At 41.1% G+C, this 17,426-nt stretch overlaps 1 protein-coding gene across 14 annotated transcripts; it reads right to left on the bottom strand.

Moving 5' to 3' along the window:
• Positions 1-9,369: 9,369 nt before the first annotated feature.
• Positions 9,370-17,391, bottom strand: METTL6 (methyltransferase like 6). 14 transcript variants are annotated; one of them, XR_006938592.1, is made up of 8 exons: positions 17,090-17,391; positions 16,776-16,945; positions 15,627-16,021; positions 14,556-14,690; positions 14,060-14,230; positions 12,535-12,676; positions 10,903-11,124; positions 9,645-9,783 (listed from the first exon to the last, which is right to left on the bottom strand). XR_006938592.1 is itself a non-coding variant. In XM_040694539.2 (7 exons), the coding sequence occupies exons 3-7, from the start codon at positions 15,906-15,908 to the stop codon at positions 9,635-9,637; spliced, it is 879 nt and encodes a 292-aa protein (XP_040550473.1). In that variant the 5' UTR covers positions 15,909-16,021; positions 16,776-16,945; positions 17,090-17,391; the 3' UTR covers positions 9,370-9,634. The 14 variants fall into 14 exon arrangements, 10 of the variants coding, with proteins under 10 accessions (XP_040550473.1, XP_015137251.1, XP_046793942.1 ...); XR_006938590.1 differs by having other exon boundaries at positions 17,349-17,391; XM_040694539.2 differs by lacking the exon at positions 10,903-11,124 and having other exon boundaries at positions 9,370-9,783.
• Positions 17,392-17,426: the final 35 nt, after the last annotated feature.

Below are 17,426 nucleotides of genomic sequence, written 5' to 3'. Positions count from 1 at the left end.
AGGAAGATTTTTCTGTATTTCTAAATACTCTGTTTCTGTATCAGCCTTGAGCGTTCCAGTTTACTTCAAGTAAGGTTCTTCTGTCTTCTGAGTATTATTCTTATCTCTAACAGAACTTCCTCCTGGCCATTTTGTTCCAGACAAGCACAGATCAAGAATATCCTGATGGTTGCTGATACTTGATTTGTTAGCTGCCTGAAACTGTAACCATAAACTGTCTCAAAACCAGCAAAAGACTTACAGTGGCAGGGCAAAGACATATGCTATTGTATCAGGTAGAGACCAGAACACCTGCATATTCATCTTACAATAAGCATTTAACATTAATGCAGACAAGGGGTGACAAACCAGGCCAGGTCCTAGTGGATATAATAGAACATTCCAGACTGCTGAATGCCAATTGAGTGTTTAGACACTGAAGCCAGCTGGTCACAGAATCATAGTGGGGGTTGGAAGGGTCCTCTGAGGATCATCCAGTCCAAGCCCCTGCTGAAGCAGGTTCCCTGTAGCAGGTTACACAGAAAAGATTTCATGTGGGTCTTGAGTATCTCCATAGAAGGAGACTCCACAACCCCTCTGGGGAGCCTGTTCCAGTAGTCTGTCACCCTCACAGTAAAGAAGCTCTTCCTCATGTTTGTATGGAATTTCCTGTGTCCCAGTTTTAGGCCATCACTCCTTGTCCTATCATTACACATTAATGAGAAGAGCCTGGCCCCATCCACTTGACTCCCACCATTTAATGATTTATAAGAGCTGCTAAGATCCTTCTCATCTACTCTTCTCCAGGATGAGCAGGTTTCAGAATAATCTTTCTGAAGGTAGTTCAGAAAAGGACAGCTGTAAAAGTTTTGTATACTCTTCAAACTATTTTGTTACTAAGTTTGGGCCTGGGCCCTGGGCCATCATGGCGGTGGCTCTGCCTCACTGAGAGGCCCGGCCTGGCTCAAGAGCAACCACACAGCAGTGTGTGATCGACACTGCCTGGGCTGACACTGGGACATGGGGCAGGCACAGGGCAGTGCTGACACAGGTTTTGGCAAATAACGGTGGGCATTTTGATAAACTGACTGAACACAGTCCTGTGAATAGTGGAAGATACCCAACTGTGCTTCCTGTTTTGGAAAAGGAATTTGAGAATAGGTTTCAAGAATGCTGAAAAAAAAATCATTTTTTTTTTTTTTAATCAGAGTTGTGACTCCATGCCCAGTCAACATAAATACATTACTTACTAATTTTCAAATGGAATGTGTAAAGCTGCAATCGGACATTCGACTCAACAATCTCATCGTGTCTCTTTACCAGACCTTTATAAGCCCCATCTGACCAGAGGGAAAACACCCCTTGCTTTGCCATCACGCCTTATTCGTGGCATTGCTTTTTGGCTGTACATACACTTGTAAATGACTGTTTTCAAGGATGAATCACAGGAAGAGTAAAATGTCACCAAAAATCTCTGATGAACAGCTTAGGAACTCACCAAGAGTTGCAGCCAGTACCACCAAACCAGACTGATGCATTAGTGTCACAAAAACAATATCAAATAACCCACTGTTTTGTTTTTGTTGCTTTCCGTGTTTTAATAAAAGATATTTTAAAATAAAGTTTTGTTAGTTACATACTTGAACTACACAGCAGCCCAGACAAGCCCAAAGGTTGGATGGTCATGTATTGAGCCATGTCCCCAAGTGCCACATGGACACGTCTATTAAATCCCTTCACAGAGCAACAGCTGCACATGGCAGCACCAGCTCTGTGTTGGGTAAGAACAAGACTTTACCTGCAGAGTTGTCTTTTTTTTTTATTAAGTTTAGTTTATCAAAAAGGAGTGCGTACTGTGCTAATGGTGCTGGGGGAGGGGGGCAGCCTCTTGCAGGGCTGACTCTGCCTTTCAGCACCGCAATACACACACCATCAAATCCAAACCCACACGTATTGCACATTATATGTGTAGTGCCAGTTGGCAAGTAGCATGGTGATTGCTAGTAATATTTCAACCCACCTGCACTGTGCACACCTGTGAAGACAAATGTGTTTTGTTATTGAGCAGATATTCAAGTTTTGGTATTTAATTATTAAACTTGGGCTTGTGTTATTTCATAAAACAATTTGATAAGCTAACACATTCACTGTGGAAGAAATATCCTGAATACTGTATGGATATTCATAATTTCCAATTTCTACAAGGTGAGAATCATTTGTTCCGTGTTTCAAATCATAGCAGCATTCAAAATGAATCTTAAATTATGGCAAGCACAAGCTATGGCAAGTAATTTCATGCATTTTGATACACTGACTAACAGCAGATCTATGAACAGTGAAAAATAGGCAGCTGTGCTATCAATAAGGGAATTCAATAATAGGTTTCAAGAGTTCAAGAAAAAATATATTTTTTAAATATTTGTGGCTCAATTTTCAGTCAACATAAATACATTACCTGCAAATATTCAAATGGAACATATGAAGTTGCAATCAGACATTCAATTCAAAGAAAATCCTGGTCATACCTCTCTGACTAGAGAGAAACACCCCTCACTTCACAATCACACCTTCATGGCATCGCTTTTTGGCAGTTCACACATTTGCAAACAGCTGTTTTCAAGGATGAAGCACAGGAAGAGTAAAATTTCATCAAAAAATCATCAGTGAGAATGAGCTCACTGATCAAAACATCATCAGCTCACTGAGAACTGCAGCCACTGGCATCAAAATCAGATCGATGTATTAGTGTCACAAAAACAATGTCAAATAACCCAGTGGTTCGTTTTTATTGCCCTTTATGCTTTAGTAAAGAATATATAGTTTAAAAGTTGCTAGTTATATACATTAACTATATAATATATTTTATATAGGTCTTAAGATTCCTGCTTTCTCTAGTCCCTGCACCATTCTTGAGATCTTGTCTTGCCCTCCTGGGAGTCTATAATGTTATGCAATAGTAATCTGGTGCGACTCTGGCAGGTGAATAGGCTCATGTTTCACAAGGCCACTTAAAATTACTTGTATAACCCGGATACTAATACATCCCTAAGTCTGAATTCTCCCACAGTCACCTACTACAAGGATGATCTGTCCCCCAAGCCCACCAATCCAAAGGATAGTCAATTCAACATAGGGCCTCCAGTCCCACCAGGGGCCCTAGTTGAAGTGGGGCTGACATCCCTCAGCACACAAGTAGTTGTGCAATAGCCAGTTCCTTTTCCTCAAGTGGCACTTGAGGAGGCCTTTTCCTTTTGTTAGGAACTATAAAATCTTCTAGGTTCCACTTTCTTGCTGGAACCTGTTCAGTTATTCTCACCCTTGCTTTTCTGGTGGTGCTTTGAACATTATTTTCCTCCAGCTGCTTCCATAGTTGGAGGAAGATACCATCTGTCTGACAGTCAGTTTTTGCAAATTGAAGTCCAGCCCAGATCAAATCACTCAACACTTGTTTTCAGGATACCCATATGGGTCCTGATCAAGATGCCTGCGGGGTGAACCTATCTTGGAAGGTGATTAGTCTATCCAGGACTTTCTTCGTCTTTTGGGTTATGATTAGTCTCATCTCTAGAGGATCCAGGATCCCCAGATCCTCTAGGTGGGCTCTCATCTTATTTTCTTTTTGGATTCGACCAGGAGCCAAGGTTTCTGTTGATCTGTGCCCTTTTCCTCCTCTAATGGAGAAGGAACCATTAGAGGTGGTGTGGCCAGCAGAGCAGGGAGGTGGTCATCCCCCTGTACTCAGCACTGGTGAGGCCACACCTTGAGTATTGTGTTCAGTTTTGGGCCCCTCACTACACGAAAGACATTGAGGCCCTGGAACACGTCTAGAGAAGAACAACAAAACTGATGAGGGGTCTGGAGCACAAGTCTTAAGGGAGACTGGGAAGGAGGGGTTGGGGGGGGAGGTGCACTGAGGGAGCTGGGATTGTTCAGTCCAGAAAAGAGCTCAGAGAAGACCTCATTGCACTCTGTAACTTCCTGAAGGGAGGTTGTGATGAGGAGGGGTTTGTTGCCTGGGAGAAGAGACCAAACAGGACCCAAGGAAACAGCCGCAAGTTGTGCCAGAGGAGATTTAGATTAGACACAAGGAAAAACTTTTTCCTCTCAGAGAGTGGTCAGGCACTGGAATGGCCTGCCCAGGGAGGCAGTGAAGTTGCCATACCTGGCAGTGCTCAAGAGGTGTCTGGATGAGGAGCTATGAGATATGGTTTTGTAGCTTGTGGTAGCAACGGTAATGGGAGGATGGTTGGACTAGATGGTCTTGTAGGTCCTTTCCAACCTTATGAGTCAGGTCTTAATTTTAGAGGGGAAATGCCAGTTGAAGATGGTGCAGTTTGCCCTGTAAGAAATGTAATCTTGTTTTACAATTATTTAATATGAGATTTAAAAAGCTCATTCTCCTCCTTTAATTCTTTCTTGGAGAAATGATATCCATTAATAGTTAGTAGATACAGCCACACTATAGTGGATGCTGCTACTACTCTTTTCTCTGTTGTTAGGATAGTTTGTTCTAATTCGTTCAAAAACTCTGCCATCTTGGAAGAGCATTTAATAAGAGGACAATTGTCGCTTACAGGTCCCCATTCTTCAATAAGCCATACAGCACTCAGCCATAGGGAGCCCAGGAATCCTGGAGTTTCTCCCATCTGCTCCTTCTTTTGGGTATTAGGGGTTCCAACAACCACCCAACACGCTATCCTTTTAAGATAATCCATCCTAAGTACATACACTGCTGTCATACCTATCTGAATCACCAAACGTAACATGATGGAAAGTGCAACAATGATAGCAGAGCAGCAAGATCCCAGGCCACATCCAATAAGGACCAATGAGGATTCACTCAAATGCAACAGCAGCAGACACAAAAATAAGAGAGGGGGGAGGGGGGGAGGAGGGGGGAGGGAGAAACCTGCTTACCTTCAGAAGGCCTCAGAAACACAGCAATCTCCAGATGAGATACATTTGCCTACACTGCCAATCCTTAAGTGAGGTCTAGGAAGGGGTGGATCCTGGCTCCACCTGTTTGGCTCACTTGTGCATTGTATGCAGCTGAGCTCCTCTGGGTTGGCCCTGCCTTCCCACCGGGTGCTCAATCACTGGTTCAAGCCATGACTTAGCATTTCCACTACAAGGGCCCAAGACAATTCCTCTTCACTCAGTGTGGCCCAGGCAAGCCAAAAGGTTGGATAACTATACTCTATTGTATTAGAGTAGGAAACATCTCTCTTTTCCTTCCACCTTCCTTTGAATAATATGGCTTTAGCATTACGGCATCAGGTCTGGTATATTTAAAATGCTTATATTAAATGATAAAAGATTCCAATTAAATATCACATTTCACATAGAAGCCTGAAGCCAAAGCTTTTTTTTTTTTTAAGTTAAAAAAAAAAAGTAGCAACAAAATCCTTAAGTGTCAGCTGTACAACAATCCCACAGGCACGTAGTATATAAAATCTACTACAGATAGTTAGGGGTCAAGAGAAAGCAATTGTAGAAAAACACCAAATGGAGCCTAGATAGCAGGCAGGCTTGTCTGCTCTGTGAGTTTTCCTTCGAGTACCCTCCATTATTTCAGCTGCAATTTCACTAAGTACTATAGGTGTTGTAAACCTGAGCTGGTGTTGATAGGGCACATTTAGCTTGACTAAGGATGACATGACACAGAATGGCAGGAACTCTGAAAAAGCACTGAAGTGACTGTGAAGTATTAAGCACCTTAGAAGTCAAGTCAGAGGAATAAACCTGGATTTACTTTTTCAGTCACACAGCTGCTTTTCTAAATCTTTCACCTCACATATTCTACAAGAACATATTTGGCTATACCTGTGTCTGTGGCAAAGACCTTCAAAATCAAATCTTCTTAAGATGAGACTTAAGGCTTACAGAGGGGTAAATGTTGCTAACCTAGGATCATTTACGTAGAGATATACAAGATCAAGAGTCCTTTGGAAAAATCACACACACATGCCCTTCCATTGCCCAATTTCACAGCAGCAGCGTTTTCTCCTCAGTACAAACACAATGAACGGTGTCCATCAGCTTGGGAAGTAGAAATAGAAAAGAGTTCTCTAACAGATCATCTTACTGGCTAATAGCTTTTATCTGTGCAAGCAACGTATCTGTGCCTCCCCACAGTAAAAGCTCACCATCTGCCTTTGTTCTACTAGATTCTCTTAACACGTGTTGTTCAATTCCAGTAGAGGACACTGGAGAATCCCACAGACAAAGGTGATGTTTAGGATTCCATAACTGCAGGAAAATCTTTAACCAGAGTCCACATTATTTACACCTGCCAGATAAAGCAGCTAGCTCAGCTTAAGGGAAATGAAAGGAAGGTTTTCTGCAAGCAATTAATTCAATCTCAGCAGCTCTCACTGACTGAAGACAACTTCAATCACAGAATGATCAATATATTAATTACAGCAATGACATAGTAGCTTGTTTGTGCGAGGTGAGCGCAATTCGGTGCATGTAAATTTTTTTTGTCAAGTCCTTTTGAGACTATTCTAGGTACATCTGTCCTTATCGACTGCTGTCTCTGGCGAGCTTGCATGGGCTTGGTAAAGGCTGAAGGGGTCAGTGCGTAGTGCTTTTTTCAGCACAACAGCAGACTCATGCATCCCATCCGTTATCACGTCTCACGTGATGACTTCTTAAAGCTCCCTCAACTTCCTCAGAACTTACCACGGTTAAAAATGCTTGCAATGATTTGGAGTGCGTTGAAACAGAGCACAGACTGGTATAGAGACCAGTCATCTCAAAACCACCTCTGCATTATGACAACTATAGCTGAAAGTCTTTCTGGCCGAGTAGCATGGTAAAGTAATGAAGGTTATTTCATTTTCAAGGTCAGACTGGAATTGAGACTAAATGAGAACAAAAAGAAATACTACTACTACTTTCCTTTGAATGTGTCCTATACAAAAAGTGACAACAGTTCCTTCAGAAGAATTGTACTAAAATACTGAAGCTACAGCCACTACATGGTGCGTTGCTGTTCAGGAAATGCGTAGTTAGTTCATAGTGAAAAGAGGAAGTTAACTGCTGTCTGCAGCTAAGAATATTGAGTTGACTCAAACTTGAAAACTTCTAATTTTTTTTTTAACGCTTGCCTATTTTTCAGTTCCTTTTGAGGAATGCTGAAGTGACAAGAAACCATGGTAGGCAATGCTTCAGCCTTCTTTATGCACCATCTCTCTGAAAGGACCAAGCATCCAGCCCTGTAGGACACCTGGAGCTGCAGGGTCCAAACTGCTCTAAAGCCAACAGAGCTCAGGCTGCATCCAATCATAGCAAAACTGCTGTAAATAAACATTTGCTGAGGGAGGCCACAAAATGATGATTGCTTAGATTATAATAACGCTATCACTGTTATATCCCTTTCTAATATACTTTTCCATTTATTGTAAATGTTACTTGACATTTATTACTCGTAAGGCAGAAAGTGCTAATGGATTGCACAGCAGGGAATCGGTAATACATAAATCCCAGGATGATACTCTCTGTAAAATAAGGAGATGTCATATAATAACCATCCTCAAAGAGTCGTAAGGAGAACTGTGTTGCTTAATCTCTTTTTCCACTGAGGCCCAAGTTTGATTATACAATAAATCCAGCTTTGGGGCTCAGGGTAGCAGATAACAAAACAAACAAACAAACAGCTGTAAAGCCCTGAAACAAAGCAATGATCTCCTGAAAATGTATTTAGAACCATCTCAACTGTATAAGACCTCCGACACCTCCCACTTGTTAAAAAAATCTGACTGGTTAACTTTATAACAGTATTAGGCTTTATGCTGAAAAAGATATTACTTCTTTTCCTCTCCATGCACACAGAGTCAGTGTCAGTGCTGAAAAAAATTCAGTGTCACACATTGCAGACAGTTTGTCAAAGATAAGCTAACATCTTTGATCTATACCAGATGCATACGTCATCTAGTAGCACACAAGTTGAGCGGAGCAACAACCTGAGTCATTTGTGCCACAAGAGATCAAATCCCTGCTTAGAACAGAGCCACTCTCAAGCACGTTGCTCAAGGCCTTACCCAGTCAACTTCTGCCTATTCCCAAGGATGGAGGTTCCACACCTCTCTGGCCCTTTCCCAGCATCTGCCTGCACACATTTTCCCCACTCCACCCACCAAAAAAAAAAAAAAAAAAAACACCCAAAAAACCATTGTATTTCTCTGAAATTTCCCTTCTTGCAACTTGTGTGCATTACATTACCACTGCTGCCAGTTGCACAAGTCACCAGATACTTCCCCTGCTGCAGAGTTCAAAACGCAGGTTAAAGATGCAGATGTGTTTCTGAGATGATACCATCCAAGAACAAGTGGCTCTGCAGTACAAGGAGCCAGGGCCATCAAAGGGAAAAGAAAAATTCCCTTCAAGCAGTCAGGTCTGTGGCAGGCTGAGGCCTAACATCAATATTCCTTTTAGTGACGGAAACAGCAAAGACCAACACTTTTCCGAGAGTGACAGAGAAGAGGTAAGACTTCTGCTCAGGAAAGGAGAAACGGAATACACTTTATGTAAAATAAAGTACTTCTAGCTTACAAATTTTCATTCCAAATGGGAAACTGACTTGCAAAACCTTGACTGCTTCGGCTCAGTAAAGGAAGAACATATGAAATTAATTAGGGATAAATTGTTTCTTTAACAATTTCCTTCAAGCATAAAATTAGGAACATATTTTTACATATGTTTATTTAAAATATCTAAATGCTGAGCACATTAAAAAGATTAAAATACTGAAGCAACTTAGAAGTATCCCTCACTGAGTCCATTTCATTCTTAGACCTGAGAAATCATACTCGGAGGCCATACAAATGCTGAAAGAAGGTCATAGAATCATAGAATGGCCTGGGTTGAAAAGGACCACAATGATCATCAAGTTTCAACCCCCCTGCTATGTGCAGGGTCACCAACCACCAGACCAGGCTGCCCAGAGCCACATACAGCCTGGCATTGAATGCCTCCAGGGATGGGGCATCCACAACCTCCTTGGGCAACCTGTTCCAGTGTGTCACCACCCTCTGAGGGAAAAACTCCCTCCTAATATCTAACCTAAACTTCTCCTGTCTCTGTTTATGACCATTCCCCCTTGTTCTATCACTGTCCACCCTCGTAAACAGCCATTCCCCTTCCTGTTTATACACTCCCTTCAAGTATTGGAAGGCCACAGTGAGGTCCCCCCAGAGCCTTCTCTTCTCCAAGCTAAACAAGCCCAGTTCCCTCAACCTTTCTTCATAGGAGAAATGAAAAGATGAAATACTGTAACATAAGAAGTCAATCATAAACACAAGTGATAGAAAAAGAATGTTTACTTATAAATAGCTTTTAATAAAAATGGAAATAACATTTGTGCCAGTTAATAATAAAAACTAGAACTTCAAATTAAACATTTTTTTATTCTATTTCACCTGATATTCCAACAGTGCTGCAGAGGATTTACTTTAAAAAACAGGAATATGGATACTCATCAAGTTTCCTGCTTTGCAAAACCATCTTAAGTTTTAATTAGAATTAACTTTTATATTTCATATCTGAGGATGAAAAGCAAGAAGATGCAGTCATTTATGTTTTACCAAACAGGTGAACACCCACAGGGAAACACTGTGTGCTATCACTGATGTTATTGCTAATCAGCAAGAACTTATGTCTTACTGAAAGGCTTTTGAAATTTGCTTTGAAGAAAAACTCTCGGAACACGCAAGTCTTCTTTCCTATTCACAGTTTCTCGGTGCACGTATTCATTGACCACTTCCTCATATCCCTCCGCCCTGAAGAGCTGAGACAAGAACTCTAGAAGAGAAAAATAAAAAACAGACATTAGGCAAAAAACTGTGTTTCTGCTATTTTTAAAGCACTAGCCAGTGTTTTTATAAGCTTATGTTCTAATGTGTTAGAGTATGAAAAACCACACGTGCCTTTAGATTTCAAGCTGTTCTGTACAAGGAGACTGCTGCACTTGCACTGAATAAAATCAATACAGGACACCTTTGGAAACATCAACTTAAGCAAAGCAGCCTGAAAACTGGGACTTAAGCTAGTTACTCTGTTCAGTTTCCAAAACGTGCCACATCTCTTATTTTTATTGAGCTTTCTCATTCTCCCTGTGACTGACACCAATGCATTTTCACGTTGTACAGCTGGCTTGATGAGGTGAGGACAACACTTATTCCAAATATTTCACAAGTGATCCAGACTTGAAAATGCATCTCTGCTTGAGAAAAAACCTGGGTTACTAGACCTTAGCACACCATTGCTCAGTGGAAAAAGGAAAAAAATGGCTAAGTGGTTATAGTGGTACCAAGTCTACATTAAGTCAAACTGAAGGCATTTCTCAAACACAAAAGACCCCCATTCAAAGCTTTTCTCCCTCTGGGATGGCAGAAGCGCCTCACAGTCAAGGTGATCTATGCAACAGATAGGGCTGCCCACACTACTGACTTGTCACATTAGCTACAATTCAATATCCTTCCTTTTCCCACCCCTTGCTTCATTTACTTCAGGTGTGATTCCTCTGGAAATTTAAGCCATACTAAACTTTTGCTACTTGGTAGAAAACAAAGGCACACACTCTTTTTCAGTACACAGGTGATGGGCTTGACAAAACATCTGATCATAGAAGGCTCATAGAATGGCCTGGGTTGAAAAGGACCATAATGATCATCTAGTTTCAACCCCCCTGCCTTGTGGAGGGTTGCCAACCACTAGACCAGGCTTTCTGATCATGTGGCTTACGAGCACCAGTACTAGAAGAGGGAATGTGTTGAGAAGGGCAAAAGAGACCACCCATTTCAGCAGTAAGGCAGGCTTATGTCATCATAAACCCAACAGGAAACCACATGGACATAAACAGTGTGTGTTCATTTAAAACGGAGGATCCACATTAACAAAATACTAATAAATAGCACTTACTTGTGCATCAATTGAAACTTCATATGAGTAAATTGAACATATCCCATGAATCAGAATTCAAAATGTATTCCTCCCCAAATTTAAGATTATTTCTAACGGTGGAAGAATGGATTCATTGCCATGAAACATAGTGTTGTTATCTGAGGTCAGACACATTACCAGCAGGCATTGTTCAAATCATTCTACGTAGTAGCAATTACTTGATGTAGCAGCGTAATGTCTCTGCCAAATTAAAAAAGTAGCACTGGTTGCCAACTGTACAAGAAGAAATAGAGTCACATTTCTAGTAACAAAGGAATTCTCAAGCATTAACCAATATTTACATGAAAATTAATGAGATGAATGAGATTGGAATGGATAAGAAGCAGGAGCAGAGGTGGTCTATGAGACAGCCACAGATAGACCCAAGGCACAACTGCTAACACAACCAATGTAAGATCGGTTCACTTTTTTCCTTCCTTCTTCTTCACTCTCCCTATCACAATTCATCCCCCAGAGCACACATTCACACCAGCATGAAATTTCTCATTCAGAAACAATTCTAACACACAGTAAGAATGGGATTTAAATTTACATAAGATAGGTCAGTTTCTTATTTGGTCCCTTTAGCACCCATTCTTTTTTTTTATAGCTAATTTGTTAAAGTGGAACTAAGAATCACTCAGTAAATAATAGCTCTGGAAATGCTTTAATGAAGCTGTAGAATAGCCTGCATTATCTTGGATTTCATCATAGTCCTGTGAAAAACAGAAAGATCTCAGACATGATTAATGTTTTTTATATATCAGAAGCCATTAGGTAATACATTATGTCATAAAACATGAACATTTACTTGGCTTCAAATTGGTCTCTTCAGTGGCTATATTTTGCTTTATACTAGGAACAAAGAGTCCACAGAAATAAACACAGAGCTTTTATTACACAATGCCCTATATTTGATAGGGAGAAGTAACGGTCCACTGAAGTTTAGCATGAAGAATTGGGAGTTAAGAGATGAGCTATAAACCCAGTTCATTTTGAGAGTCTTTAACAAATTCCTTCGTGTCTCTGTGCTTCAATTTAGCAGCCAATAACCTTCAACAATTACCATCCTTCCTAAAGCATTCAGAGCACTGAATGAAAAGCAGTTAGAACACTGTATCAAATGGAAACCTTATTTTGCCTCATCCTCATGAAGCAAGAGAGGACAGTGACCACAGATATTTCAGTGGGATCTGGGTACAAGCTTCTCAGCCCTTCAAGCATTTTTCTGCTCTACAAATTATACACATCATGGGCAGACTTCATCTTCCACACCAGGAATAACCTCAACAAAACTGTGTCACAAATATTTTTTTTATTGAACTTTTACTGTTCTTTTTCCTTTATACAACAGATCTGAATGAAATCTAGCAAATTTAGAAACTTCTGCTCTTGTTGCATGATAGAGTATACATGAAGCTTGTAAACAAGTAACAGCTCCATAAAGTCGTGTCGATCCAATAAACAACCTCCCATAAATAGTAACAAAAAGAGAGGGCAGATGAAGTACACGACTGTTTGACAGTCACCCGTGCAAAAACAAAACTTCTGTGGGCATGTTACCAATTCTCTGAATCAAACTTGAAGACCACAGAAAAGAAAGCATCTTACCTGTAGTAAAAAAATACGATCTTGTCCCATCTTGTCTAACATAGAAGTTTTCTCCAAGTTTGCTGCCAGATTTAAACCTGAGCATCGCGTGATCATACAGTCCATAGTCTCTGAACAAGACACACTTGCCTGGTTTTAATACCTGTCGTGTAAAACATATATGCTTTAATAAGGTAGATGGATTTATGTATACATGTTTTTACACACATAATTAAGACAAGGTGTCCTAACACACTCCATACACAAGCGATATACATTTTGAATTCATTCCTCACACAACAAAAATGTTGCCTACAAACTGGATTGTTAGCTTTTAAAAGAATTCTTTCCCATCAACGCTACAATACGAATTGCCTTAAGATATCTGTTTGGTTGCTGAACAATTAAAAAAGCTTTCTGCATCACTCTTCAAACACAAAGGAAAGAGAAATGCACACACTGTAACAATAAAAATGAAGTCCTAACATGGCACTTTATTTGCTGGCTAGGGTACCATCTAGCACATACTTCTGCTAAATAAAATACAGAAAACCACAACTTCTTTAATGCAAGAAGGAAAAAAAGTGCAATGTAAGAAAAAAAAAAAGGAACAATTTTAGGAAAATGGGTTGCAGGTTAGGTGTTCTTTTGTTGTTGTTGTTGTTTAAATTGCTCTTTGCTAAGGGAATCAAGCTATAAAGAGTTCAACGTTTAGAAACGTACATTCACTACCCTTTCTGACTTGTGATATTTGATACATGCAACCTTTCTACCTCAGCAGTACCAGCTGTATTTGTTGGAGGAGAAAATTAATATTTGCAACTTGCAAATTTGTACAGAAACCTACAAGTGAGTTAAATGAGCCAGACATTTCCACACAGAAAACAGTAATTAGCCTTTTCAGGTGCGCAAGCTACGAACCAATGTCAACTTTAGAGAACAGCAGGAGGTAGATGGAAAAAAAATCAAACATTCCTTTTTCTAACTACTGATAATAAAACGAGCAGGATATCTGATAATACAAAAGCCCAAACACATACATACATTTATATAAAAAATAAAATGTGTTGACTATGCCACTCCACAGTCAATGTATGACTTGAGATCACCTTAGGAACATAAAGCCATTTGAATTGTGATCATTCAGAACTGCCCTCTGGATGGGCCTATCTTTACCTATCAGCCAACACAGGCAGCCCAGGGTGCTGAGTCTCTCTAAATTAGTGTTAACCTCCAAGCACTCCGTTTCCAAATCATCGCAGGTCAAGCGGGTTTAGTAATAACACTAACATCCTAACTGCAAGTCCTTCCATATTCTGGAAGCCTGTTACAGTTTGCTGTCATCTATACCTCATCACCAGACATTTCAGCAACCCATGAACATTATTCGTATCAGACAACGTCAAAACCAAACTCACAGCTGCAAGATACTACTTTGTTGTGTTCATAACATACGCTAGACCAGGATTCCGAATAAAATTGTACTTTCAAGCTAAAGAGAATACAAGTGCTTTAAAGGCTGTAAAATAAAGCGTTAAAGAATTACCTTGTAAATGTTCTTCAAGACAAGGTGCATTTTGTCAGGATGAATGGCAGAAAGCACAAATATGAGAGTGACGACATCCACAGAATCTGCTGGTATATTTTCTAGGAGATCATCTTTGGTAAGATCACACTGGAACACTTTGCATCTTTCAGTACTGTATAAGGAATTTTTCTGGGGGAACGAAAAGAGCATACTTTCACTGAATATTAGCAGCATTGCATCAAAAAAGTATAAAACAAATACAAAGGGAAGCTTCCATCCCTGAGAAATTTTGCTTGTACTGCATAGCCAGAAACAGAGTCTTCAAAACATTCATATATATGACCGTAACAGTACAAGTTGACATGGAAAATGTAGGTCCTGAACAAATCTGTTCTACTCTTCATATAAAAAGGAAGGGAAGCCTTCCCTAAATAGGGAAGCCCATCATTCCATCATTTGTAATTGTATAAGTTTCTAAGAATACTCCAAAAGAAGTTCCAAATATCTCACCAACCTTCACATACTCAACAGCTCTAGGAGAGAAATCACAGGCATATGCAAAAATATTCAGATCTTCTTCTAAGAGAGGAAATAAGCAGTTTCCAACCCCACAGCCTGCTTCCAAAATGGTCAGTTTCTGGTCTGCAAACTGGGGTGGAAGAAAGCCAAGAAAAAGCAAATCATTTTTGTTTTCCTCATTCTATCAGCAGAGACACTGTTCAATCAGTATATAAAAAACAATAATCAAGTTTAATTACCATTGATTCAGAAATTGAAGTAGCCATCCATTGGATAACCTTCACATTACAGAAGAGAAATCTTGATTTTTGTAAAAGCACACATCTTTTTAGAATGCATTAATATTTCTTAATTACTTGAGGGGTAGATGACTAAACAGATTGTTGTACCATTTTTCTCTTGTCTCATTCAGATATAAGGAACAACAGATGCAGATAACTATTCCTCTTAACAGTGTTTTGCAATTAGCAATTGCAAAATTCTGGGTGCTTTTCCTTAAAGCTGTGTTTTGAGGTACTCCAACTTTAAACATCACATCACAGTCTATTTAGGACACAGAAGAAGTGTTCTAGATTTCATTCTCAGTATCCATGTGGGTCAATTTTAAATTGATCTGATGCATCTGACTCTGAGGTGTTACCTTTGACATTAAGAGGGACCGTACAGAGCACTGCACACATAACACGTTAATGCTCCCAAATTCATGGTGTAATTATAAGTATCATAGAATCACAGAATGGCCTGGGTTGAAAAGGACCACAATGATCATGTAGTTTCAACCCCCCTGCTATGTGCAGGGTCACCAACCACCAGACCAGGCTGCCCAGAGCCACATCCAGCCTGGCCTTGAATGGCTCCAGGGATGGGGCATCCACAACCTCCTTGGGCAACCTGTTCCAGTGTGTCACCACCTTCTGAGTGGAAAAACTCCCTCCTAATATCTAACCTAAACCTCCCCTGTCTCAGTTTAAAACCATTCCCCCTTGTCCTATCACTATCCGAGTACTATTAATTCATTTGAAAACAATCAATCCCATCAGTTACAGAGGAAGTGCATAGAGCTCACCTCCCGACACGCTTTTAATTCTTGAAACTCTCTGGTTGTCCAGTGTCTGTCTTTGAAGAAGTTGGTGCTGTTTCTTTTGTAAAACAGATCCCAGTTCTTCTGTGCCTCTTTTTCCAGTTTCAGCTGTTTGAAGTCAGACACCAAAACCCGATCATTTGCCAGCCTCTCTGCTTCTTCTGGGCTAAGGATTCTTGTATTATGGCCTTTTGTTTGGAAAGCACCATCTTCAGTAGATGTTGTTAGTGTACTTAAGCAATCTGCTGAAGTGTTTTCATGGAACATCCTAGAATCTTTCACGCAGATATGAATACCAAAGACCCAGGGGTGATTTTCTTTTCTTCAGTGTACATTTCCATCATTTAACTTAGGTAAAATTCCTGAATATCTAAAAGCAACTGAAAAAGAATAGGAAAAGTCACTGATAAGGGCCTTATGGTAATCTATCATACATGACAAACTGCAAAGCTATCTGACTTCTCTTAACTTCAGAACTCTTCTAAGAGCCAACACTGACTATGAAATCCCACTGATGTAAAAATTAAAGAGGATACTTAAAAGAATCTACTGGTCTACTTTCTGCATTGTAGAAATCCACCTTCCAGGAGGAAGACGGTGTGGATATAAACTTCTTGCACTAAAACTGACTTAAAAGGAAAGCTTTGGTTCTTGTGAACTCCAGTTAGCAACACCTAAGACAAACGTAGTGATCAATAGGTGACAGCCTCATTCAAGATGGTAAAACAATCTGTGCTTGTGTTAGCATTTCTCCTTCCTCTTCTCACCTCAGTGAGATAAACATCAGCATTTATAGCACCAAGTCACTTGGGCAACAGAGCAAAACCAGTATGGTGATGAAAATGCCTACACAGCCAGCCTGCGTCAGCACTCATTCCCTGCTTCCTTCCAAGTATACACAGCCCTTTTAACCATCACAGTTTGTTTTTTTGGGGTTTTCCCCCAGGTGTTAAGAAAAATGGAGCAATGAAAAGGGTCTGTGTAGGCTGAGGAGGGATCCAGACCCTATCCCTGATCACAGAATATCCCGAGTTGGAAGGGAACCATAAGGATCACTGAGTCCAACTCCTGGCTCAACACAGCACCACCCAAAAATCCAAAATCCAATCCCCAAAACGTTAAGCTAGTCCTAACCTCTGCCTTGCTGCAAACACACAGACCCAGGTCGGCACACTGAGTTAAATCCAGCATGGCCAGGGAAGCGCAGGAAACACAAGCCTGTCAGATACGAATGCAAGCAACCCTAGGCAGGAACTAGCATCCATTTTCCAAAATGGAAGTGAGAACGAAGCAGCGGTGCCCAACTTAAAGAAAAAAAAAAAAAAAAAAAAAAAAAAAAGAAAGAAACACTTCATTTAGATATTTTACCATCTGCGATACGAACAGAACCACGCAAACACAAGCATGAACCGCAAATACGAGCAAAGCAAACAAAGAGCTGTCAGAACCTCGTCCGGCCTCACAGCAGTCGGACCGCACAGCCTTCCTCCACGAGCCCTGTGCGCTCAGCCCACACCCGCGCAGCGCTGCCCGGCTCGGCCCAGGCTGCCCGCGGCGCCGAGGCGGCGGCTCCCGAGGCGCGTTGCCCCCGTGCCCCGCGCTGCCCTGCCCTCCCGAGGGCGGAGAGCGCGGGGGACCCTCCCCCCGCCCCGCTCCCCCTCCCCGGGGCCCGCAGCCCCGCTCGGCCCCGCGCCCCTCGCTCCGCACCCGCCGCCGCCGCCGGCCCCGGAGCGCTTTCCCGGCTGCACTCGGCGCCCGGAAGGGCGCGGGGCGGCAGCGCACACG

The sequence above is a fragment of the Gallus gallus genome, chromosome 2 (genome assembly GCF_016699485.2).
Source record: "Gallus gallus isolate bGalGal1 chromosome 2, bGalGal1.mat.broiler.GRCg7b, whole genome shotgun sequence".
NCBI lineage: Eukaryota > Metazoa > Chordata > Aves > Galliformes > Phasianidae > Gallus > Gallus gallus.
The sequence above is the reverse complement of the archived record's forward strand: the minus strand, read 5'-3'. Positions and strand labels throughout refer to the sequence as shown.

Coding starts and splice junctions, on each gene's coding strand:
- METTL6 (XM_040694539.2), bottom strand. CDS start 15,908: ATGTTCCATGAAAACACTTCAGCAGATTGCTTAAGTACACTAACAACA. Junction 14,691..15,626: donor AATTAAAAGCGTGTCGGGAG/GTGAGCTCTATG, acceptor CTTCCACCCCAG/TTTGCAGACCAGAAACTGAC. Junction 14,231..14,555: donor GAGCTGTTGAGTATGTGAAG/GTTGGTGAGATA, acceptor TCGTTCCCCCAG/AAAAATTCCTTATACAGTAC.